The sequence below is a fragment of the Camelina sativa genome, chromosome 7, assembly GCF_000633955.1.
Source record: "Camelina sativa cultivar DH55 chromosome 7, Cs, whole genome shotgun sequence".
Classification (NCBI taxonomy): Eukaryota; Viridiplantae; Streptophyta; class Magnoliopsida; order Brassicales; family Brassicaceae; genus Camelina; species Camelina sativa.
Genome location: NC_025691.1, coordinates 19,809,837 through 19,836,071, shown reverse-complemented (window position 1 = coordinate 19,836,071; position 26,235 = coordinate 19,809,837). Strand labels below are relative to the sequence as shown.

Here is a 26,235-nt window from a genome sequence, read left to right as displayed (position 1 = left end):
AGCAAATGTGGTAGAGATGATAAGTTTAGTTTAGTATTTGGTAGAATTGTTAGAAAACTCTATATAAAACGTAACTGTGATCATGGCACAACCGACAACTACTGAGTTTCAAAATCGCTAACCAAGAGATAATACTCTACCCCTAATTTGCGGTGATTAATTTCAGGTGAATTCAGATCTATTAATCTTAAAGCTTAGAAAATAAGCAATTGAGGTGAATGCATTTTGTACAATTGTTTTTTTGTCATTAAGAAAGCAAATAAAAATTCTAAAACATTTAATACTCCTTCTCGTTTTTTAGTTGTTATTCTAGAACAAAAAATTTATTTTATAATAATTATTGTTTTAAATTTCTAATGCATATATTTAGTAAACCCAATTATTAATTTTATTTTAAATATTTTAATGTGACTAGTAAAAAATTAGAAAATATATTTAAAAAAGAAATCTTATTATATAAAGTTGGGTTTCGAAAGTTAGTCATTAACAAGATTTTGAAATGTGTCAAGTTTATATCAATCTAAGATTTTGACATGTGTAAAAGTTAATATTTAATAAGAGGGATTTGAGATTACAACAAAAACAAAATATTTTGTTTTAAACAATACTAATAATGTAAAAAAGATAATTATCAAAAAATTACAAAAATTAAAATTTTTTAAAAAATAATTATAAGGAGATTATATATATATATTTCATAAAATTTGAAATTATAAGATTATTTACTTATTTTTAATTTTAAGTTATTAATTCAACAAAAAAAATAGAAACGAGATTAAAGAAAATATACATTTAATTATTAATTCTAAATTTTGTAAATACTCACTTCTATATAAACATAGATTGGCTTGTACTTTTCATCTAACAAAATAATTTATTCAAAAATATTGCTTTCAACTTTTTTCTATTGGTAAAACTTTTTTAATGGAAAGGTAAATTTTTCTTATTTTTAAAATCAAAATTTTTTCCTACTTTCTTCTTTTCTAGTTTTTAATAAGTAAAATTAATTTATTGACCCCAAAAAAAGATTAATATATGCATCTTCTTTTTGAATACTGTTGTTGATAGATCCATAGCTTACAACAAACATAAATAGATAGATTGGAAAAACATAAACTGTTGTTGATAGATCCATAGGAGTTCGAAGACTTTGACACCCTGGTTTGCGGATAGGTTTAAAAGAATTGATTTGCCCACCTATGCCACCAAAGTGCATTTATCTTTTCGAGTTAAGCGTGCTTGAGCTGGAGTAGTTTCAGGATGGGTGACCTTTCAGGAAGTGATTGTTGGAACTGTGCGAGTGACGACAAAACATAGGAAAAGATCATATGGTTATTTATAGGGGTAAGTATTTAAAGCCTCCCGAACGTAACAAACCGGCGGCGGATATGGGTGGGCCAGAAGTAGACGTGGGGCCCACTAAGGAAGGTGGGCTAATGGAATGGGAGTGGACATGGGACTCACTAAGCAAGGTGGCAGTCGGAGCGTTCCAGAGACAAATGCTACATCATGGAGTGTCAAAGACACCTCCACGAATACATTGGAAAATTTAACACTAGTTACTATCAAAAGATTTTATGACATTAGAAAAGGGACTTTGGTTTCATTGGTTGTCGGAGCAAGCCATTTTGAGATAGCTAAAAGACGTGAACATGTTCTCTCTACACATGAGGAGGGCAGAGCCGAGATTCTCTCTATGGTGGAGGAGGTTGCACGCAAGGTTATCTTCCTAAGGGAGGAAGGTGGAGGAGGTTAAACGCAAAGTTATCTCCCCAAGGGAGGAAGGTGGAGCCAAGGTTTTCATCATAGTGGAGGAGGTTGGACCCAAGGTTCTCTCTATATGGGAGGAGGGCAAATCCAAGGTTCTCTCCATGGTTGTTCATACATTATTGTGATGTTACATCATTGATTAGTATACTATGTAATATAATTTTTATTCGAAATGTTTTTTGAGTCAATAATTTTAGTAATAAAAAAAACTATGCAAAAGTGAAAGTAAAAAAGAGATATGATACTTGTTTGGTTTAATGTGTTCATACAGATATTTTCTAGATGGTGGTAAAAAATATATTTGTAACCTACAATATATTTAGGTGTAAAATACGCTTTTTATGGTAACATACATAAAAGAATTGTAAATTAATATAAATCAGTATATTATAGCAAAATTAAAACTTATAAATAACGTTATTTATAAAAATTTAACTCCGCACATCGGGCGGGTTCTTATCTAGTAAATACTACAAACTAATTGTGACACCCTGGTTTCGGAGACTTGCAGAGAGGATTAAAAGAATTGAATGGGACACCTATGTCACCAAAGTGCACTTATCTTTTCGGTCAAGGATCCTGAGAGAACTCTACAGTTAAGCGTACTAGTAGTCTCAGGATGGGTAACCTTCCTGGAATTGACTGTCAGAACTGTGTGAGTGAGGACAAAAAACAGGAAAGTATCATGTGGTAATTTGTAGTTACGGTAAACAAGTCTTTAAAGCCTTCCGGACGTAGCAAACCGACCGTCGGATATGGATGGGCTCACGAGCCTAGTGAGAGGACGTTAGGTCCATTAGGAAGGTGAGCCCATAGACTGGGAGTGGACATGGGACCTACGTAGAGGTGGCGGTCGGAGGGTTACAAGTGGTATCAGAGCCGAACCAAAACAAGTGTGGAGTGGAGTAGGCTCACACCATCAGGGGTGACGGTCTTGGTGCGCAATGAGGACGTTGCGATATGTTAGTGGGGGTGAATTGTGATACGCCGGTTTCAGAGACTTGCAGAGAGGTTTAAAAGAATTGATTTTGCCACCTATGTCACCAAAGTGCACTTATCTTTTCGGTCAAGGTTCCTGAGAAAACTCTAGAGTTAAGCGTGCTTAAGTTAGAGTAGTCTCATAATGGGTAACCTTCCGGGAAGGGACTGTCGGAACTGTGCGAGTGAGGACAAAACATATGGAAATATCATGTGGTGATTTGTAGGGACGATTAACAAGTCTTTAAAGCCTCCCGGACGTAGCAAACCGACCGTCAGATATGGTTGGGCTCACGGACCTAGTGAGAGGACGTGATGCCCATTAAAGAAGGTGGTCCCATGGACTCGGAGTGGACATGGGGCCAAATAAAAGGTGATGGCCGTAGGGTTACACTAATGGTCTGTAGTAATTTGTCTAGATACATTTTTCATGTGACGGTATTTTTATTACTATAAAGGCAAATCACCGCAAAAAAAAAACAAAACAAAAAAGCGATATATCCGAAGTCTATGTACGTATCACCCAAAAAAAAAGCAACTATATCTCCAAAGCCAATGCACGAATCACCTGAATGCGATATCTCCAAAACCTATGCACGAATCACCGAAAAATGATATCTCCAAAGCCTACGCACGAATCACCGAAAGCGATGTCTCCAAAGCCTACGTAAAAGACAAGTGATATCTCCGAAGCCTTGGTTTATCTGTATAAATACATAACTCTCGCTTTTGCAAGTAAGAGCATATGTAATTAGCAATATTCTAGTAAAATAAAAAATTTAGTTATTTTCTTAATGTGTAAAAAACCTTAAATGATTAGTAATTTAAAATGGACAGGAGTTAAACAAGTTTAAAAAGTTGATACAACTAGAAATATGAAATATATATATATATATATATATATATATATATATATTTCTGTTTCTATATAATATTATATATTGTATTGTTCTCACAAAAAGAGGGAACACCCAAAAACTCTCTCAACCAAAGTTCACCCTAGCCGCTAGAAAAATCAGATTCTCCGTTTGCCCTCTCCGGTGGCTGGCACTCCTCGTCGTAACTGTGAGAGGGGCCCTGATGCTTTGTTTATTGTTTAATTTGTTCTTGTTTGTGTCGCTCAGCTAGATTTGGTGGTTTGATGATGTTGTTGGTGTGTTCAGCAAATGAGATGGTCTTCATGGTGAGGCTTGCGCCACGGTCTTTTGAGCGTTGTTCTTCCTCTCCCAGCGTTTCAAAGAGAAGTCTCTTTTGCCTTTGTTAGATGCGGCGTTGTCCTGGTCTCTTAGGTGATACTTCTAGTTTATGTGGTAATGGGTTCTTAGTGTCTCATGTTTGACGGTCAGAGCAGCTATGTCTGTGAGGGTTTCTGATAACAAGTAAAGATGATGATGCCGAATATTTGATCAACAATTGGTTGGAACAATAATTGCCATTGTGGTTTGCTTGTTCCTGTCTCAGATTTTGATACTGGTCTAGTGCCTTTTTCTTCTTTAAGCCGCATGTATGGAATGGCTAAGGATTCTTATCAGTTGCGTCCATCCATTACCTTTTCTCCCAGTCCTTGTCTCCTTGCTTCAGCATGTGGTTCTTTTTAGGGTTGTATCCTTTCTTAGCAGAAGTTTCGTGCTTAATGTTTGGTTGGTAATCTTCAAAGCTTTTAGTGTTTTCTTGTCCTTAGTGTTCACGGTGTGTGTTAACTTTGAGAAGTTTTGCCTTGCTTCTTGTCTCTGCCTTCATGGTCTGTTTAGATATGATCACCTTTTGAAGGATTCTAGCTAAACGCAATGATACACAGCAGTCGTCGTCATCTTCGTCACATTTGGGAGTGTGTTTGAGTCTCTATGAACTTTTATGAGTACTCTTTGTTTGTCGGGTTATGATGTCTTTGGTTTTCGAGAGTTTGACTCTCATCATAATAGGAGGAGAGATGTGTTATCTACAGATTAACCGTGGACGGTCGTGATAAATCGCATGTGTAGGTGTTTCAGAAGAAAAAGTTTCTCTGCTACCTTGGTTCTACCATTTTTAAGGTCGTTGCCTTGTTATCTCTGCTTATAGTTTAAAGAGTCATTTTTTTCGATTTGGTTTTGATAATATTTGTTTTGTATTTCTAGTTCAGTATTTTATCTCCTGGATAGTTTTAATTATACATTGTAATGAAAGTAGAATTTTTAAGAACTTTTAAAATAGAGAAAATATAACTTTTAAGAACTTACATGGTCAATAAACCCTTACAAACAAATTATTGCTTTTCTTTGAAATTTTAATTTATGTGTTTCTTTTTCATATATGAGAATACATTAAAAATTTGTTAATGTGAAAGAATTTCATCAAGTCTCTACTCAAAAAAGATCTCAATTTTTTTGTTCTGTTAGTCGTTTATGTTGAATTTGAATTCTTCCGTTCTTCAAAGCCCATATTCGACTAACTGAATCTAATATGTTATAACTAAAATGAGCCTAGGTGATTGATGAGATTATATATACAAACCACCTAGTGTTAATTTGGTTTTGCACTTAGGTGACCTTGAAGTCATCGTCATGATAAGTTTTGTCTTCTAACTGTTCAGATTCTTTTATGTATCATGTATGTAACTTATACAGTGACTAAATACATATATTGTAAGTGTCTGTACGTATATAATAATAATAATATATAGGCAAAAAGAGGATACTTATTTGTTTCATGAGCAAGCATTCGACAATCGGCGGTGGATGCACACTATGACGAACGCATATCGTTTATTAAATGTGTGTGTTCGACTATATGCCATGCTTTCCGCTAAATATGGTATTACTAAATCATAACTGTGCACTACCTCCTAGACATTTTAAATTTGGAGAACTTAAAGAACTACGAACATAATGCGAGAGATAAGAAGTATATATTGTAAGGTGCATGTCCAAATTACATTCATGAATACGTATAGATCTAAGTCTTGATTCATTAGAAATTTATTCTTACTTTAATTTCTTTGATATCTCAATTTTCTTGGTACTAGAAATATATCCTAAAGCCATTGTATCTTTACATCGAAATAAAATTTTCTTAGTTTAAGCTGATATGGATTTATCTCATAATCTATCGTCGATTAGTGGGAAAAATCAATTAACAATAAAATAATAGTAATGCACAAACATTAAAACCTAGAGATGAGTTTTCACCATATATAATCAAAATACTTTTTATCTTGTCGTCAATCTGATTACTTAAACCGATCCAGATCCATTCTCTATTAACAAAATATGGTTCATGTAGATAAATTGTTTGTTAAAAGCGTTAGGTTTGCGATATAATGCGGAAACATTAACATACACGTGAATGAGATCCTAATTAGGTCTGACGAATCATCAGCAGCATGAAACCTCCCTCTTGGTTTAACTTTAATTAATTCTCACGGGAGACATCTTTAAGTACTACTTTAATTTCTTTAGTAAACTTTAATTATATTTATTGCTTCCATCGATACGTTACTTCTTTTGCTCGCAAAATAAATTTAAACATGGGCCCCGAAAAAAATATACATTAAGTAGTGACGTTACAAAAAAAAAAAAGTATTGGAGAAACCGAGTCATCATGACAGATCAGGCTTTTCTCAGCAGATGCAGAGATAGAGTTATTTACTTAACTGTTTCATTTTCCTCGATTTACACGATTTTTAATTTCTCGACTTAATAATATATATAATTATATAATACTGTATATTACTCCCTCCGTTTCATAATATATGATATTTTAAAGATTTTTGTTTTTTTATAATATAAAATGTTTTCAATTTTTGAGGCAACTTTTAAATTATTTATATATTTTTTATCATTTATTTTATGTAGTCTTGTTTCTGATTAATTAAACTTTTTAAAAGTAAACATTTCTTATTATTTGTAGTTTAGCTAAAACATTTTATATTTTGAAATGGAAAGAGTATATCAAGTCAGTACAATAATTCAATTACATATATATATATATGTATACATACTTTACATTTATTGAGTTACATTAAATAAATAGTTTAATTAAAAAATCATATGAATGATGTTTGATGGTACCGATTGTCAAATAAACCGCTTTTTATTTACCATTTATTATGCGTAATTCGTAGTGGTACGGTCTACAGAAAACAGAAACAATACCGCAACGGTTCAACTGCAGACCATTTTTCTTACAAATAAAATTGGACCATAGTAATTTATTGTCCACACTTAAAACATAGCGGTCTAGTCCGCATACAGATTTATCTGCTCTGCATGCAGTTACAATTCAAATCCTATATCAAAGTTAAAATTTGATAAATTTTTAATTGAATTTGTTTATTTATATAAAATGAAATTAACATCTTTGAAATTGTTAAATTTGATAATTTGATCATTGCAAGACAACATCTTGAAATTAAATATGTTGTACTCTCATTTTTAATTTTATGGTTTTTAACATAGTACAAAAGAATACTAATTAATTAAGTTTGTGAGTTCGTCGGCATAAATGAGTTAACATAATAATAATGTCACATGATAATTCGTGTTAAAATAATAGGATAACGGATAAAATTATTAAGGAGGGCACATGTCCATTCATTTTTATGCCGATGAACAACCCCATCTTTTGTTATTATTATTATTATTGTGATACCAAACATTTAATATTCGCCTCTCGACCCGATAAGTGAGAGATGCGTACACACAACACGTATGCGGTAACACACACATGTACGTGTACATAGTACATGCAGCAGTGGTGTGTAACGTGTTCGAAGTGACTCAATCGAGAACCTTTGAGATTGAGATTTGAGATGCAAATCTTCGTAGAAGAAAAAGAAAACACTTAAAGACATGGACTGAAAAAAAAACATATGAGATGCGAGATCTGATTTGGATCGGTTCGATAAGTCTTCAGAGGTTTTGAATCTTGATCCATGTTCAGATTAAGTTCAGCTATTTTGATTAAATTAATTCATTATATTTACATTCGCTTATATAGATTAAATATGTTTATAGGGGTCATATATTAACTGATCTATAAACAATATCTCCAAGTTAATATAACCTTTTTATTATTTCCGCATGTATACACGGATCTTAATCCAAATCCTGATATTTTAAAGCTCCCAAGTATCAGAAAAAAGGTTAGAAAAAAAAACAAATACAAGAGAAAACATAAAAAGGAGTAGAGTTATAATAAGGAACAATGGACAAGTTGACATATCGAGAGGGATGGCATGTAACAGTGTGCTATTCCAGAAAGGCTACGAGAAGTCCCCACCTCCCTCTTCTTCCCCAAACATATCAACCTTCCTTCTCTTTGGACCACCTCTCTATCTAGTTTCCAAAAAACTTGTACCCTTTTGTAAGATACATACATTGATTTTTTGGTTTTATACTCCAATAGTTAGTTGTCATCTCGCTTGATTTAAAGTCCTGTAGTCCCTTGAAGAAAATATCAAGCTGTCTAGTATTATTCCAAGAAACTACACACACACACACAAAAAAAGGGTTAACGACTAATCTATTAGGTTACAATACGGATTAGAAAATCGAAAAAATTTCCAAAAGTATGAGCTTAATTCTCTGATATCTTGATGTAATCCTATGTCCTGGTTGTTTCAACAACTTTAACTACCCAAATTCTGAAATTGTATTTCAGAGGTTTAACAACAATTCAACTGGTTATGGATTTGTCCCTTAACCGATTAAGAAGTGAAAAAAGTGTGGGTAAGGGATAAATAAAGTAAAGCGAAAGGACAAAAAAGAAAAGAAAAAGTAAAACACGAAGAAGTGTATAAACAAAACCCACTTGCGTAACCCTACCTCTCGAACCATGTAGTTGTTGTATTCATCATCTCACCAGTCACCTCTCTTTTTTTTTCTTTTTTTTTTGTCCTTGTTTTGCTATTTTCTTTTTATATTCTAGTCTCTTTATAATTGTATCTTACTTTTTTCCTATCTGTTTTTAGAATAAACTCTGGTTCAAGTCGGTTCGATTAAGCGGAAATATTAATATACTATATTATAAGCTCGTGTATTTTAGTAACTTAGAGTATATATTCTTACAAGTCTCTGTACTTTTTGGTTTTTTCAAGAACAATTTTCCTACTTTTTTTCTCCTTTTTAAATATTCTAATTCGGAATAAAAGTTAAAAAATTAAATCGATTAGTTGTACAAATTAAACTGATATTATGCTTATTTTGTTTGCTTCCAACTTTTACTTTTAGTATATATTTAAATCCTGTTTTAAAAATTGCTAGACACTAGTCGGGCGGCTAAGATGGACCTAACGTTTAACAAGAAAATCGGAAATTAAACGAAGATTAATCGGTGACTAGTTTTAGAGTTTTTTATTAAATTAACAATAAAATAAAAATATATAGTATTGAATATATGTATAATTCTGTTTATGTTAAAATCAAAATATCAAATAAAATATAAAACTATAGTTTTATCTTTAAAATTACAGTAAACATATATAAACGTAATTTTAAAAGAAAATTCATGATTTTCATTAAAAGTTTGTACATTAGTTATTGTAAAACATCATAAATTCTTAATTTAAATGTCTAAATAACAAAAAATACATATTTGATTTATATTTGGCTCTATACAAAATTAAGCGGAAAGTAACTAAATTAGACGGGTTATAATCAAATTAGACAAGTATAATTAGATAATCGATGCTAGGCGGGATTAGTCATTAATCGAGGTGGAAATAATAGGCCTAGCGATTTTGTGGAGCATAATTGGATTAGGCGAAATTTTTTAAAATAGAGATTTAAGTTAGTATAATAACTTTTGATTTGTACTATTTGTTACCCAAAAAGTGGAAAAGAAAAGAAAAAGCATACCGACGTTGAAAAAACGTAAGTTTTGTAGACTTATTGATAACAACATGCCTAAATTTTTCTTTTGTAAATTGATTACAGAGGTAGTTTAAGTTAAGGTTAAGGTTATTTTTTTTTTCTTTTTCTTTTGCCAAGTAAGTAATACCATATAAAAGAAAGATGGTTTGGGTTTACATGTTGGCGACCAAATTGGTTAGTTCCTTGGGGATTTTTTTTTTTATCAACTTCATTGTTTCCCAACGGTTCACCACAAGTACATTGGTTGTTTGCCTTTTCCACTGGGGAGAGACTATTAAACTAAAGAGTATATTTAAATTTGGAGTAAACGTGCAAAACTTTCAACTCAAAATATGTATTTACAAGAAGAAATATTACTACTACTAAATTATAAATAATATATAACCTATTTAATCTTGATATGGTTTTCGTTTTGAAGCAAATCTTGATATCATTTACACCGCATTTCAATAATCAAGACTGATAAAGATTAGACACAAATTTATGACTGGTTCAATAGCTTTTTCAAAGAAATTTCTAAGCTTACATATAATTTATAAATTACAAAGAACCATTTCAAACACTTTGTTAATATATATAGTTGATACTTGATACATACAAAATCATGGGTACAACTTACAACCATCTCATCTCAACGATTCAGAGACGACAATGGTTTACGCGGTGGTTAAACGATAAGAATCTGTTTTGGACAGAAGAAAAACAAAACAGTGAGAGGCTGTCACTTTCCATGTGCAATCTACAGCCGTGAAACCACGACCGTTCGATCATTCCCCTCGTAATTTACAAGCTCCTTCTGGAATGCTAATCCAACGGTAAGAAACAAAGCAGATATATATTTACCAAATCTCAATGACAACAACTTGTTACTTTTTCTTTTGTCTCTCTTACAATTTTTTAAAAAAATATTAACAGAAAACACAGGAATACATATCTTCCTTTCATCTTCATTTATCATTTTCTAAACATTATAATATTACATGACAAAAATGTTAGGCCACTGCATTTACATTTTACAAGTCCCACTGTATATTACTCCCTCCATTTCATAATATATGATATTTTAAAGATTTTTGTTTTTTTATAATATAAAATGTTTTCAATTTTTGAGGTAACTTTTAAATTATTTATATATTTTTTATCATTTATTTTATGTAATCTTGTTTCTGATTAATTAAACTTTTTAAAAGTAAACATTTCTTATTATTTGTAGTTTAGCTAAAACATCTTATATTTTGAAATGTAAGGAGTATATCAAGTCAGTACAATAATTCAATTACATATATATATATATATATGTATACATACTTTACATTCATTGAGTTACATTAAATAAATAGTTTAATTAAAAAATCATATGAATGATGTTTGATAGTACCGATTGTCAAATAAACCGCTTTTTATTTACCATTTATTATGCGTAATTCGTAGTGGTACGGTCTACAGAAAACAGAAACAATACCGCAACGGTTCAACTGCAGACCATTTTTCTTACAAATAAAATTGGACCATAGTAGTTTATTGTCCACACTTAAAACATAGCGGTCTAGTCCGCAGACAGATTTATCTGCTCTGCCTGCAGTTACTATTCAAATCCTATATCAAAGTTAAAATTTGATAAATTTTTAATTGAATTTGTTTATTTATATAAAATGAAATTAACATCTTTGAAATTGTTAAATTTGATAATTTGATCATTGCAAGACAACATCTTGAAATTAAATATGTTGTACTCTCATTTTTAATTTTATGGTTTTTAACATAGTACAAAAGAATACTAATTAATTAAGTTTGTGAGTTCGTCGGCATAAATGAGTTAACATAATAATAATGTCACATGATAATTCGTGTTAAAATAATAGGATAACGGATAAAATTATTAAGGAGGGCACATGTCCATTCATTTTTATGCCGATGAACAACCCCATCTTTTGTTATTATTATTATTATTGTGATACCAAACATTTAATATTCGCCTCTCGACCCGATAAGTGAGAGATGCGTACACACAACACGTATGCGGTAACACACACATGTACGTGTACATAGTACATGCAGCAGTGGTGTGTAACGTGTTCGAAGTGACTCAATCGAGAACCTTTGAGATTGAGATTTGAGATGCAAATCTTCGTAGAAGAAAAAGAAAACACTTAAAGACATGGACTGAAAAAAAAACATATGAGATGCGAGATCTGATTTGGATCGGTTCGATAAGTCTTCAGAGGTTTTGAATCTTGATCCATGTTCAGATTAAGTTCAGCTATTTTGATTAAATTAATTCATTATATTTACATTGGCTTATATAGATTAAATATGTTTATAGGGGTCATATATTAACTGATCTATAAACAATATCTCCAAGTTAATATAACCTTTTTATTATTTCCGCATGTATACACGGATCTTAATCCAAATCCTGATATTTTAAAGCTCCCAAGTATCAGAAAAAAGGTTAGAAAAAAAAACAAATACAAGAGAAAACATAAAAAGGAGTAGAGTTATAATAAGGAACAATGGACAAGTTGACATATCGAGAGGGATGGCATGTAACAGTGTGCTATTCCAGAAAGGCTACGAGAAGTCCCCACCTCCCTCTTCTTCCCCAAACATATCAACCTTCCTTCTCTTTGGACCACCTCTCTATCTAGTTTCCAAAAAACTTGTACCCTTTTGTAAGATACATACATTGATTTTTTGGTTTTATACTCCAATAGTTAGTTGTCATCTCGCTTGATTTAAAGTCCTGTAGTCCCTTGAAGAAAATATCAAGCTGTCTAGTATTATTCCAAGAAACTACACACACACACACAAAAAAAGGGTTAACGACTAATCTATTAGGTTACAATACGGATTAGAAAATCGAAAAAATTTCCAAAAGTATGAGCTTAATTCTCTGATATCTTGATGTAATCCTATGTCCTGGTTGTTTCAACAACTTTAACTACCCAAATTCTGAAATTGTATTTCAGAGGTTTAACAACAATTCAACTGGTTATGGATTTGTCCCTTAACCGATTAAGAAGTGAAAAAAGTGTGGGTAAGGGATAAATAAAGTAAAGCGAAAGGACAAAAAAGAAAAGAAAAAGTAAAACACGAAGAAGTGTATAAACAAAACCCACTTGCGTAACCCTACCTCTCGAACCATGTAGTTGTTGTATTCATCATCTCACCAGTCACCTCTCTTTTTTTTTCTTTTTTTTTTGTCCTTGTTTTGCTATTTTCTTTTTATATTCTAGTCTCTTTATAATTGTATCTTACTTTTTTCCTATCTGTTTTTAGAATAAACTCTGGTTCAAGTCGGTTCGATTAAGCGGAAATATTAATATACTATATTATAAGCTCGTGTATTTTAGTAACTTAGAGTATATATTCTTACAAGTCTCTGTACTTTTTGGTTTTTTCAAGAACAATTTTCCTACTTTTTTTCTCCTTTTTAAATATTCTAATTCGGAATAAAAGTTAAAAAATTAAATCGATTAGTTGTACAAATTAAACTGATATTATGCTTATTTTGTTTGCTTCCAACTTTTACTTTTAGTATATATTTAAATCCTGTTTTAAAAATTGCTAGACACTAGTCGGGCGGCTAAGATGGACCTAACGTTTAACAAGAAAATCGGAAATTAAACGAAGATTAATCGGTGACTAGTTTTAGAGTTTTTTATTAAATTAACAATAAAATAAAAATATATAGTATTGAATATATGTATAATTCTGTTTATGTTAAAATCAAAATATCAAATAAAATATAAAACTATAGTTTTATCTTTAAAATTACAGTAAACATATATAAACGTAATTTTAAAAGAAAATTCATGATTTTCATTAAAAGTTTGTACATTAGTTATTGTAAAACATCATAAATTCTTAATTTAAATGTCTAAATAACAAAAAATACATATTTGATTTATATTTGGCTCTATACAAAATTAAGCGGAAAGTAACTAAATTAGACGGGTTATAATCAAATTAGACAAGTATAATTAGATAATCGATGCTAGGCGGGATTAGTCATTAATCGAGGTGGAAATAATAGGCCTAGCGATTTTGTGGAGCATAATTGGATTAGGCGAAATTTTTTAAAATAGAGATTTAAGTTAGTATAATAACTTTTGATTTGTACTATTTGTTACCCAAAAAGTGGAAAAGAAAAGAAAAAGCATACCGACGTTGAAAAAACGTAAGTTTTGTAGACTTATTGATAACAACATGCCTAAATTTTTCTTTTGTAAATTGATTACAGAGGTAGTTTAAGTTAAGGTTAAGGTTATTTTTTTTTTCTTTTTCTTTTGCCAAGTAAGTAATACCATATAAAAGAAAGATGGTTTGGGTTTACATGTTGGCGACCAAATTGGTTAGTTCCTTGGGGATTTTTTTTTTTATCAACTTCATTGTTTCCCAACGGTTCACCACAAGTACATTGGTTGTTTGCCTTTTCCACTGGGGAGAGACTATTAAACTAAAGAGTATATTTAAATTTGGAGTAAACGTGCAAAACTTTCAACTCAAAATATGTATTTACAAGAAGAAATATTACTACTACTAAATTATAAATAATATATAACCTATTTAATCTTGATATGGTTTTCGTTTTGAAGCAAATCTTGATATCATTTACACCGCATTTCAATAATCAAGACTGATAAAGATTAGACACAAATTTATGACTGGTTCAATAGCTTTTTCAAAGAAATTTCTAAGCTTACATATAATTTATAAATTACAAAGAACCATTTCAAACACTTTGTTAATATATATAGTTGATACTTGATACATACAAAATCATGGGTACAACTTACAACCATCTCATCTCAACGATTCAGAGACGACAATGGTTTACGCGGTGGTTAAACGATAAGAATCTGTTTTGGACAGAAGAAAAACAAAACAGTGAGAGGCTGTCACTTTCCATGTGCAATCTACAGCCGTGAAACCACGACCGTTCGATCATTCCCCTCGTAATTTACAAGCTCCTTCTGGAATGCTAATCCAACGGTAAGAAACAAAGCAGATATATATTTACCAAATCTCAATGACAACAACTTGTTACTTTTTCTTTTGTCTCTCTTACAATTTTTTAAAAAAATATTAACAGAAAACACAGGAATACATATCTTCCTTTCATCTTCATTTATCATTTTCTAAACATTATAATATTACATGACAAAAATGTTAGGCCACTGCATTTACATTTTACAAGTCCCACTGAACAAATTTTCTCACCACGTACTTCTATTTATGAACTTTTATTGTTTCTGTCGGAATTATCTACTTCATAATTTCATCCAATAGAAGTGTTAACATTTATAACTGTAGATACAAATAAACTTATTGCTTTGGTAGAGATTTTATGAGTTAGAATACTGGTGACAAGAAGTGATAATAACATTTTAGTAGTACGAAATATCGATAGAAGACAATAGTACTTCAAATAATAATACGATAAAAACAAGATACTAACTAATCAATCACTTCGTACCACCATATTTTTACTGTCTTACTAAATAATTTTATACAAAAGAGCAGACGGTGTCTTCAAGTACAACATTACCGGTCAAAACTATAAGAATAATAACTGAAAACAAAAAAAAACTATAAGAAAAATAAGATTATCATATACAAGTGTACAACATGCCTAAGATCTAAAAACTAATTGTATATTAGAAATAAATAATTATATTTGAATAGTATTATTAAAATTCATCTTGACGATGAGATGACACAAAATAGTTGTAGACCATATATGTATTTAAAAATTCCACTCCGGGTTATGCGAAAAAAAGGAAAAAGCATTTCACATGTCTCTCTCCTGACATGCACGAACCAACAAATTACTTCTTATTAATAATATTTCATTTTGATATTAAATCACGTTATTTGTCTATTAAGAAAAAATAAAATATAAAAACACATTTTGACCACAACCTTCCTCTATATAAACATTTTAGTCTCCTCCTCTCTCTCATCACCTCAACGATTTTCTCTCTCTCTCTTACGTTTTAAAAAGTTAAAACAAAAACCTCTAAACACCATCGTCTCTCTCTCTCTTCTTATCCAAACATGGCTGCAACAGCAACTGTATCATCATCGCCATTGAAGCGCCAAAGAGATGAGCAAGAACAAGAAATCATCATAGCACAAGAAGAAACAAAAAGACAAAAGCCTTGTTCATCTTCTTCCTCGTACAACCAAGTTGAATGTCTTCTAGATGATACAGAAGTAGTAGAAGATGAAGCCGACAATGACATAACTTCCCTAATCACTACTCTTCAGCAAGAAATCTCAACAGAAGAGCAAAACGCTACCCTTTTCGAAGAGAATCCTTCTCTCTCTTCTTCTTGCTCCTCCTCATCTTCATCTTCGTGCACCTCGAAAGAAGATGAGTACGAGGAAGATAAAGAGAAGGTGATGAAGCATCTTCTTGAAGCTTCAGACGACGAACTCGGGATCCCTAACACTGAAACTGGCGGGAGTAATTATGAGATGATTAAGAGTGAGACTACTAATCAGGATTACGTTAATGGGTTTAGTTTATTAGATGGGTTTGGTGTTGGGCTTTGGGAGCTAGAGGACGAAGCAGCTAATTATTACACGTTGCTGCAGTCAGAACTGTTCATGTAGACAAGGCTAAAGTAAGGAAAGTAAAAGACCATATTTGGATGATGAAAGTAAAAAAAAGTAAAAGAAGAGACTATTTTCTTTAATTGAAAATTCTTTTATCATTATTGGGTTTTTGTTATTTTCTCCATGTGGATTTGACAAATGTCCTCTTTTTATTTGTTTAGATACTATATGAATTATATTGGTTTGATTAATTTCTAGTGGGACTAATGATAATGATACTATTTTGTTGTTTTTATCTCTAAATTGTGTGTTACGTTATTAAAAGACTCAATCCTACTACAGCTCAATGAACTTTATACAAATATATAATAAAAGAGATTCTCAAAAATAATACTGAAATAAGTTTTTTTAAAAATTTAACACAACATCTCTAAAATTTTAAAAATAACATTAATTAATTATTCAAAATACTAAACTCTATTTCTCAAAACTATACCCTAAATGTGAAATTGAAAATCTAAACCTAAAAAAAAAAATCTAAAAATTAATTTTAAATATTTTAATATGTTAAATAATATTATTTTTGAAAATTTATAAAATGTATGCTATAGTTGTGTATAAAATTTGTTTTAGTGCTATTTTATGGTATTTCTCTATAATAAATACAATTAATTCAAGTGGGTTACTGATCCCATACCGGACCATAGTGTTTCCTCGTGTAATAAGTTTTCAAAGACAATTTCTCCAAAATATTCATATATGTAAATCAGATTTAAACCCTTTTGGTGAGTCGGTGACATATAAACTTCTAATTGCGTACTATTACGTACGTTCAAACTTTACAAACTACGTGTTTTGTAACGCATCTACTTTACTTGCCCAACCGGTATGATTTCATACCAAACTTAAGAGAAGTATTTTGATATGTGCAAAACTTAGAATTTTGTCTGTTTGTTGTAAGAAATTTTTGTTATTTTAAAATGTTGAGAGTAGTAAACGGATTTATGGTATAACTTACAAGGGCCACGTCCTCAAATATTCGATAACTTTTTAAAAATTAGATCATCAAAAGTGGACTATTTCATGTTGAATATAAACAGTGATTTTTTTTTCCTCGATCTCTCAGATATCCGTATCTATACGGCCATACGTACGATACCTATGAATCTGTACTCATCATTATTTTGTCAATATCCAACTCTGAAATCTCGAATACTCAAAATTTTATAACAAAACAAATATATAATACTAGTTTCAGTGTCAGAGATATATATCAAATCGAATCTAAACGATTCATGAACGAGAATAGTTTGTTCAATCCTACCTATCCCTATAGTCCCATGATGCATCCAGTCATTTTTTACTCTCGTTAGTCGTTACCATTATGTAAGAGGCTACCGCACTGATAATTCAAAATTACATACTTTATTAAAATTAGATATCAAAATTTCTGAAATTACTTGACAGCTCAATATACTTTCACATCTACATATTACGTACTTTAATTTTGTTGATAATGTATCTAAACGCCACATCTAATATTTGGCGTACATCACTTGGTCGCGTGTTTTGGGATTTTACTAAAATCATTTTAGTATTCTTCGGCTGAATAATACCTAGAGAAACATTTATCGGAAATGAAATTTTGTTTTATTATTGTTAAAGTGTAAACGCGTTATACACATATGGATAGAACGGAATTTTAATATACTTGGAAGGAACAGATAAATCAACAAAATCATGCTAGAAAATGTTGGATTTATTAATCTAGAAGCATGGTCCATTTCTTCATTTTTTACGCCATTTTAGAGATGGTTTTCTTTCAACATATTTTTCCATTTTTTACTCCAAAAAAAAATATTCTAAATATTTTATTAATAATTTATATAATGATTTTTTATTTATTAAAATTACAAATTTGACGCAAATATTTTATTTTTAGCAAAAAAATAAATAGCATATTATTTATATTTTAAATTTATTATTGAACAACAATACATATTATGTAGTTTAAATTTTATTACTCCCTCCGTTTCAATATATTGGATGTTTTGAGGTTTATTTGGTGTTTCAAAATATAGGATGTTTCTTATCCCTATGTAAAATTAATACTCCCTCCGTTTCAAAATATAAGATGTTTTAGAGAAGTTTTTTGTTTCATAATATAGGATGCTTTCAAGTTTCTATGCAACTTTTAAATTATTTTAGTATTTTATATTATGCAGTATTGTTTCTGATTGGTTGAACTTGTTAAAAGTAAAAATTTCTTAATCTGCGTATTTTTGTTAAAACATCCTATATTTTGAAACGGATGGAGTATTAGTTATGCTATTTTGTACCTTCTTTTGTATTATCTATTTTCTATGTAATATATGCTAAAGTTGAATTTTAAAATTATTATTTATAGTTTAAGTATAAATTAACAATAATTAATTCTATTTAAATATAAAATACAAATATATATAAATTTAAGGGACTGATTTGTAAATAAAAAGTTTAACTCCAAAATGGATAAATGAATTAAAAATCTCCAAATATAGAGATAAATATAGAGATCTCTATTTGCAGATGGAAATAGAATGGGGTTGAAGAAGGTTTTTCTCCAAAATAGAGTTTGTAGACAGAAATAAAGATGGGTTGGAAAGGGTCTAATGTTTTTTTTTTTTTTTTTTTTTTTTTTTTTTTTTTTTTTTTTTTTTTTTTTTTTTTTTTTTTTTTTTTTTNATTATTATTATTATTATTATTATTATTATTATTATTATTATTATTATTATTATTATTATTATTATTATTATTATTATTATTATTATCAGGAGGTTCGGAGCCGAGGTCTGTAATTCTCTTAGGGCCTGGGAAAGACCAGGTGAAAACCCCTGGCCAAATAGAAATAACTAATAATTTCGCACTTAAGGAAATCGATCAGTGGCGTGGACCAATAGGGCAATTCTTTTTTATGTGGAAACTAGACCACCACCACCACTTGGTTAAAAATTTAATGTCTAATGTTTCTATATAAATCTAGTAATCTACACCATATAGGTCCATAGCTTGAAATAAAAGGATTAACGAGTGTGTGTGCCTCGTGGTTCAATGCTCATGGTTCATGATACGGCAGTATCACGATCGTCTACATAAGATCGCTGCATACTTGCATGTATTTATTTACACGTATCAAATGAGAGAAGAGAATTATGGTTTACCACTGTGTTTTTTTTTTCTGAGAAAAAATAATAAATCTAATATATATGTATAAAAATTTGTGTTCGAATGATTACATGTGAAATACGATGGAATGGTAAATTACACGATAATCACAATAGTCTGATTACTCTTGAACAACTTTTATTTATTATAAATGCATCCTCTTTTAAATTATGAAAATATGAAATTGTCGGTCCACTGTCCACAGTCCACTTACGCGAGGTTTTCCACTGACGCTATGTTCCACCAGTTCCTGACATCGATAATTCAATAGTTATCTCATTTTTGAACAGATCTAATGAGTTTTGATGATTAATTATACATGTCGTGTTTGTCGGGTAGTGGACAAAAGTTTAGATAATATCTGGAGTACATTATTGTTTTCAGCTAATTTTTCATAACTACATAAATTACATAATGACAATGATTTATTCGAAACAACACAACTCTATTACATCACCATCTTACACATTTTTTACACTAACTTTTTTTTTGGTCAAAATTTGTTACACTAACTAAAAGTCTAAAACTATACTAAAATGTACAATACAGCCTTGATTGCATTACATATATTTTGAGTAATAATATATCAAAAGTACATTTTTTTTTGTGACAATCAAATCACATAAGAGTCAATTAGGTTCCGACGAGCTTACATGGGAAAAACAGAAACCTCGTGCTCTTGCACATTTCGCAAGTTTATCAGCACAAATATTATCCTCTCGAGGAATATATCTAATACTAAAGTTAGTAAATCTGTCTCTAAAATGAATAAAATTCTTCAATTCTGATGAAAAAGTCAGCCAATCTTCAATATTAGACGTCATCGTTAGGAGGTCTAAACAATCCGTAGCAAAGAGAGCTTTATCTAAGTTCAAGGCCAGAAGACACTCCATAGTCCATACAAGGGTGTCTAACTCCGCATGTAAGGGGGATAGGCTTCTATGCGAACCTTTAAGCCTAATGTGCAAGAAACTAGCACCGAAAGAAGCAATTCAGCCCTGTCCACTCCTATCCACTTCTCCATGCCAAGATCCGTCTATAAAACATACAAGGCAATCTTGTGGGATTTGGGTCGATATGCCCGCTTCTACTAACCCCGATGGAATGTCTCTATTGTTTGCTCTTCTCCAAACTTCTTCTTCTTGGATGGCTTTCTCCAGAGTATCTTGTGGAGACTCGGATATATTTTCAAAAACTTTCTTGTTTCTCGCCTTCCAAATGTACCACATTATCCAAGGGAACGTCCTCAAGTTTTGATCAGTTTCACCAAAATCTCTACCACGCCCATATAGAAAATCGAGGTTTCTATATAGGGAAGATGTAGGGAACACCATAGGATGGGAAGGGATTGTCGATAAGGCCCATACTTGATGTGTTTGGGGGACATTCAAATAGCATATGATTTATAATTTCCTCCTCCGCTCCACATCTAGGACAATCTTTAACTCTACCAATATGGCGATAATGCAGGCGTTGACATGTAGCCAAACACCCAGTCACACATTGCCACACGAAATGCTTAAGCTTTCGTGATGTTCTCTCTTTGAGAACTCAACTAAGGAGGGAATCTGGATATCGCAGCAACCTCCATAGCTGCTTTGCCAAAAGAGCAAGATTAAATTCTTCTAGTGTTCCGAAGCCAAGCCCACCTTCAGAAAATTGATTACACATCTTCTCCCATGAGATCCAGCGTATTCCTCTACTATCTGCTCTATTGCTCCACCAAAAATCAACAATCGCACTTGTTAGTTTTGAACATACAGCTTTTGGTAAGAGAAAACACGACATTACATATGTCAGAATTTCTTGTGCCACTGATTTTATCAGGACTTCCTTGCCTCCCTTGGATAGGGATTTTGAGGTCCATAAGTTCACCCTCTTATGGAGTCTATCCCTTACGAATGCAAAGACTTATGCTTTTAACCCATGAATCTTCTCTGGGAGATCCAAGTATGAACCCATGTCTCCTTTTTGTGATATTCCAACAATAGATTTGATCTCTTGTCGTACATGGGACGAGACCTCGCCATAAAAGCGGATTATATCGATAATTTCCTTGCATTGCTGAGGATCAGCTTTACAAAAGAATAAACTTTCGTCTGCATAAAGTAAGTGAGAAACCCGTGGGTTTGCGTTCGAGATACGTACACCCTGAATCTACCCCTCTCTTTCGGCATTCCTAATCTGAGAGATTATGGCCTCTGTACAAAGTATAAATAGATACGGGGAGATCGGGTCCCCTTGACGAATCCCACGTGTTGGCCTAATCTGTCCCTTGGGCTCCCCATTGATCAAAATGCGGTATGAAACGGAAGTAATGCATTGCATTATCTAACCCACCCATTTTTGATTAAATCCCATTTTTTCCATCAAAGCTCTTAGGAAATTCCATTCCACCCTATCATAAGCTTTACTCATGTCTGTCTTAATTGCCATGAATTTGTTACGGTTGGCCTGGTTAGAACGTAGGGCGTGGAAGTTTTCTTAAGCGATGAGGATATTTCTGTGATTAATCTTCCTGCTACAAAGGCAGATTGGGTCCCAGATATAAGTTCCGGCAAAAACCTCTTGAGACGTAAGCTCAAAATTTTTGAGATCACCTTATAGCTTACATTACACAGGCTAATAGGGCGGAATTTTGATATTTCAAGAGGTCGTTCTCCTTTCGGGATTAAACAAATATTTGTTTCATTTAACTTGCCATCAAAGATTCTAGACTAAAGAAATTCGTCACCATCATAGTGAGATCACCTTTAATTATTTCCCAAAATTTTTGGAAGAACAACGCAGTCATCCCATCTGGACCTGGAGCCTTTCCTGGATTCAGGGAGAACTATGCTCGTTTGACTTCCTCTTCTGAGATTTCTTTCGTGAGATGCTCGTTCATCGCATGTGTGACCAAAGTAGGGACATCTTTAATGGCCATTGTAGGATCGCTCACATTCGAGGATGAAAAGAGGTTGCTGAAATACTTCACCGCTACTTTTTCTATTCCTTCTTATGTATCAACCCATACTCCAAGCTGATTAAGGATGTCAGTGATCTTGTTCCTTGCCCTCCTTTGTTTTGTGGAAGCGTGGAAGAATTTTGTATTTTTATTTCCTTCTACAAGCCAAAGTTCTCTGCTTTTTTGGTGCCAATATGCTTCCTCTTCCCTATAGGCCTCACAGAGCTGCCATTTCAGGTTGAGGAGAGTTTTCGTCGATGCTAGATCATCTTCGTAGGTCTCATCAATCTTTTCTTGGAGATCCTTAATCAATTTTTCCGAATTTGTTTGATTGCTTTTCTTGGAGATCCTTATTCATAGTAGGTTACTATGAATACATTTCGTGTAATGCTATTCATGTAAAAACTGAATTAAAATATCATATATGCATCAACTATCATGCTTATAGTTTTTTCTTTCTTTTTTTTTTCTTGTCAAACCTTTTGCTTCATTCATTCAAGATATAAACACGCTACAAGTACAGAGAAGAGCAAGTGCCAAAGTTTGAAACAATACAGAAACAATACAAAAGCCATTCCCCAATGCCTAAAGGTGATAAAAAGAGATCATCGACTGTAAAAACTAAGAGAGCTATGAACCAAAAGCTTGGAAGTCTAATGGCACATGTGAGATCATTATACAACGACAGGCCATCCTCGAGAGCTTCAAAAGACAGTTGAGTGGTCACGGTCATCTGACACTGTGACGTTGAAAAATGAGTTAATGCATTGATATCCACCGAGGCAATAGGAACCCACAGTAATAGGACAACAAAGAATCCGGGGACTATGTTGATGTAGTCGGTTAAGGGTTGTTTTGATACTCAAAGCAAAATGGTTGGATCACTTCGGGAAAACGCAATAGGCACTGTTTGGTATGGGATATTTGTGATGGGGGTGGTTGGGAGACGATGATTGAAATCATCAGGTGACCAGCTTAACTAGTATTTGTCATTGAACCGAAGGCGTTCAAGATCAAGAGTACCACGTTTGCTAGAGCAGTTCAAGGAACAAAGACCATATATTCGTATATTTTGAAAACCAAACCTCAAAATCCTAAAAGTAGCTAAAGGTAGGTTCCAAGTAAGATATATGACTAACCAAGGCAGCACTATTGTTACCTTACTCCAATGGAGTCTTCGACCATTGAGCAGAGAAAGGCGACACAGAACTTGGCGATGGTTAGGCATGGACGATGAAGAAATGGACTTGGGCTTGCTAATTACACCAACCTGAGAAGAATAAATGGATTTGGATTGTTTTTGCGCTAATGGGCCTAATTTGAGACCTAGGTCCACTAGGGAAAACCCTAGGTTCCCAAGAAGAAGCCGCAATGGATGGTGAGACTGTCGGCCGCCCGAGACTTGTGGAGAGATCTGCGATGCAGGGGGTTTCTCCAATGAGTGAGAGATCAGCGGGAACATGTAATGGCCGTGGCAAGAGTCGTCATTGGTGACTAGGTTCACTGGGGATAATCCTAGCTTCAGGACCAATTGTCGAGATGGGAAGAAGCTGTGACGGCTGTCCAAGGATGGCTGAGAGATTTGCAATGCAAGGAGCATCTTCGGTGATTGAAAGATCGGTAAGAGCAGCCGCTGGTCTCGGTTTGATTTGACGACGAAATCTAGGTCCATTGGGGAAAATCCTTCACAAAAGATTGCCAAAGTGAGGGATGGGCAATAAGGTTTCCCGAGATTTGCGAAGAGAGTCTCTTTGGTAAGTGATAGATCGGGGTAGCCCTAGGCAAAATACCCGAACCCGAAAATCCGACCCGAATCTGATACAAAAAACCCAACCCGAATCCGTATCCGAAATTTTAAAATACCCGAATGGGTCTAGGATTTATTGGAACCGGGTATTTGAACCCAATCAGTTATCCGATATCCGAACGGGTACCCGAATTAATCCAAACATGTATAAACATAGTGCGAAATAGTCACTAGTGGGATTTGAACCAATGACCTAAAGCATTAAGTGGGTGCATTGTAACCATTTTGCCATTTTAATATCTTTGACTAAGGTCTCAAACCTCCACTATTTATATATTACTATGTACACCTTTTATTTTTTTTAAAGGAATTTAGATACGAGAGATTTTACTTATTATGTAGAGACTTAATTGTATTTTTTTTAATTCCATAGTCATGAACTCTAGATACCAAAATATTATTTTTATATTAAAAAACATAAAGAAGAAGAAATGCAAAAGAAATAGAACATTTTCTACAAGAAACATGTATGCCATACATTTTCTTCACCTTTAATATCAGAATTGGAGAGATTTGAATTCAGATATATTTGAAATTCGGATTGAATTCGAGTATTTTGCTAAGCTTAATATGTAAATAATCAAAACCGAATCCAAATCTGTAGTATATTTCGGGTATTGAATAAAACCCGAACCCGATCCGAATCCGATAGGTGTTTATACGAAATCTGATCTGAATACTAGAAATATCCGAATGGGTCTAGGACCCCTTTACCAAAATACCCAAAAATCCGAAATATCCGACCGAATCCGAATGGGTACCCGAATGCCCAAGGTTAGATCGGGGGGTATACGGTGGTCTTGGTTTAGATCGGAGATAAATTTTACTCGGGTTTGAAAAAGGTTAAAAAAAGAGAAAAAATGGGAAAAAGACTTGAAAAAGATCAAATTAAAAAGATCAAGGATTTGTCGAGCAGGAGAAAAGGCGGATAGATCCCGACACCAATGAGTAGAAGCCTCATTGGCGCCAAAAAGCTTGGTTGGGAAGGTTTCCTCGATAGTTGTGTCTGAGAGAAAAAAATATTTTCTTAGATCGATAAATGTATAGTTTTTTTTCTTCCTTATGAGTGTATATATTGGTAAATTTGCACACTTAGACCACAAATTTTGTGCAACAAGAATTATCTTTAGATTCAAACTTGGAAACCTACGATGTCCCCGAAAGATCTTTAGTTTCAAACTTTCAGTCAAATGCGCTACCAACTAAAATCACAGCTATAAAGTTTTATTAGCCCTATAGGAAATACATTAATTAATTGTGTGTGTATATATCTATATGTCCTTTTAATTTGGCCACGGTTGCGTTGTAACAAAAGAATATCAAGTGGGTATTGGAAATTTAGGCAATGGCGATCGTGACAATAATGATATGCGACAGAGGGATTATGCTCGGCTTGATTACATAGTTGAACTCAAAAGCATTATTGAAACACGTCACTAATCATTTTATTGTGTTCGTTTCATTTGGAGCTATATGTAAATTGACAACAAAAACGATCGCATCATGTCCGCCACCCTCAATTATTCTACTTTCGTCTCTTCTTCTTCGAAAATAGAATATAGATACGATTGGTGACGCAAGAGATGAAGTTTGTCAATATAATTTTTAGAAGTTTTATAAAGACGTATTAACAAGGTTACAAGAGAGCCAAGTAATAGCAATACAACTAAAATGATTATTAGAGAAAGGAATAAACGATTGAGTAAATTCTCAATTCTAAGAGGTTTAGATATAGTAGCAATAATTTATGGTACCTATAAAGCTCAAATGACTAGATTTCATGTTTTGATATGTTTCAAATATATATATTTTTAATACTAGTAATATTAAAAGTAAATTACAAATTTGATCACCAAAGAAAATTAGATATATATTATACCCAAACAGTCGTTTCCTCCTTGAAATATGATAACTTGTTAGGATGATTACTTAGGCAGATTTTTTCCCGCATTAATTCTTTGTTTTGGGCGGTGGTGTTGTGCTTCCTTGGGGAATCCCTTTCGTAGATCTATTGACTATAATTGGTGAACCCTCGGCTATAATTCTAAAGTTGTTGGAGCCACCATATTTACCTGTATTTCTAGCGACGTCACGGACTCACGGCCTAATATATT

The 26,235-nt window shown here is 32.4% G+C and overlaps 1 protein-coding gene and 2 long non-coding RNA genes across 3 annotated transcripts; 1 reads left to right on the top strand and 2 right to left on the bottom strand.

The window, feature by feature from the left end:
- On the bottom strand, positions 7,824–8,619 carry LOC104701618. The gene is made up of 2 exons (XR_753849.1): positions 8,553–8,619; positions 7,824–8,212 (listed from the first exon to the last, which is right to left on the bottom strand). It is a non-coding gene; the product is annotated as an uncharacterized LOC104701618 (long non-coding RNA).
- On the bottom strand, positions 11,954–12,799 carry LOC104701617. Its single transcript, XR_753848.2, has 2 exons — positions 12,733–12,799; positions 11,954–12,392 (listed from the first exon to the last, which is right to left on the bottom strand). It is a non-coding gene; the product is annotated as an uncharacterized LOC104701617 (long non-coding RNA).
- Positions 15,579–16,458, top strand: LOC104701616. Its single transcript, XM_010417333.1, has one exon. The coding sequence runs from the start codon at positions 15,660–15,662 to the stop codon at positions 16,218–16,220; it is 561 nt and encodes a 186-aa protein (XP_010415635.1). The 5' UTR covers positions 15,579–15,659; the 3' UTR covers positions 16,221–16,458.

What these genes read in the sequence shown, in the direction of transcription:
- LOC104701616 (XM_010417333.1), top strand. Translation starts at nt 15,660, where the DNA reads ATGGCTGCAACAGCAACTGTATCATCATCGCCATTGAAGCGCCAAAGA.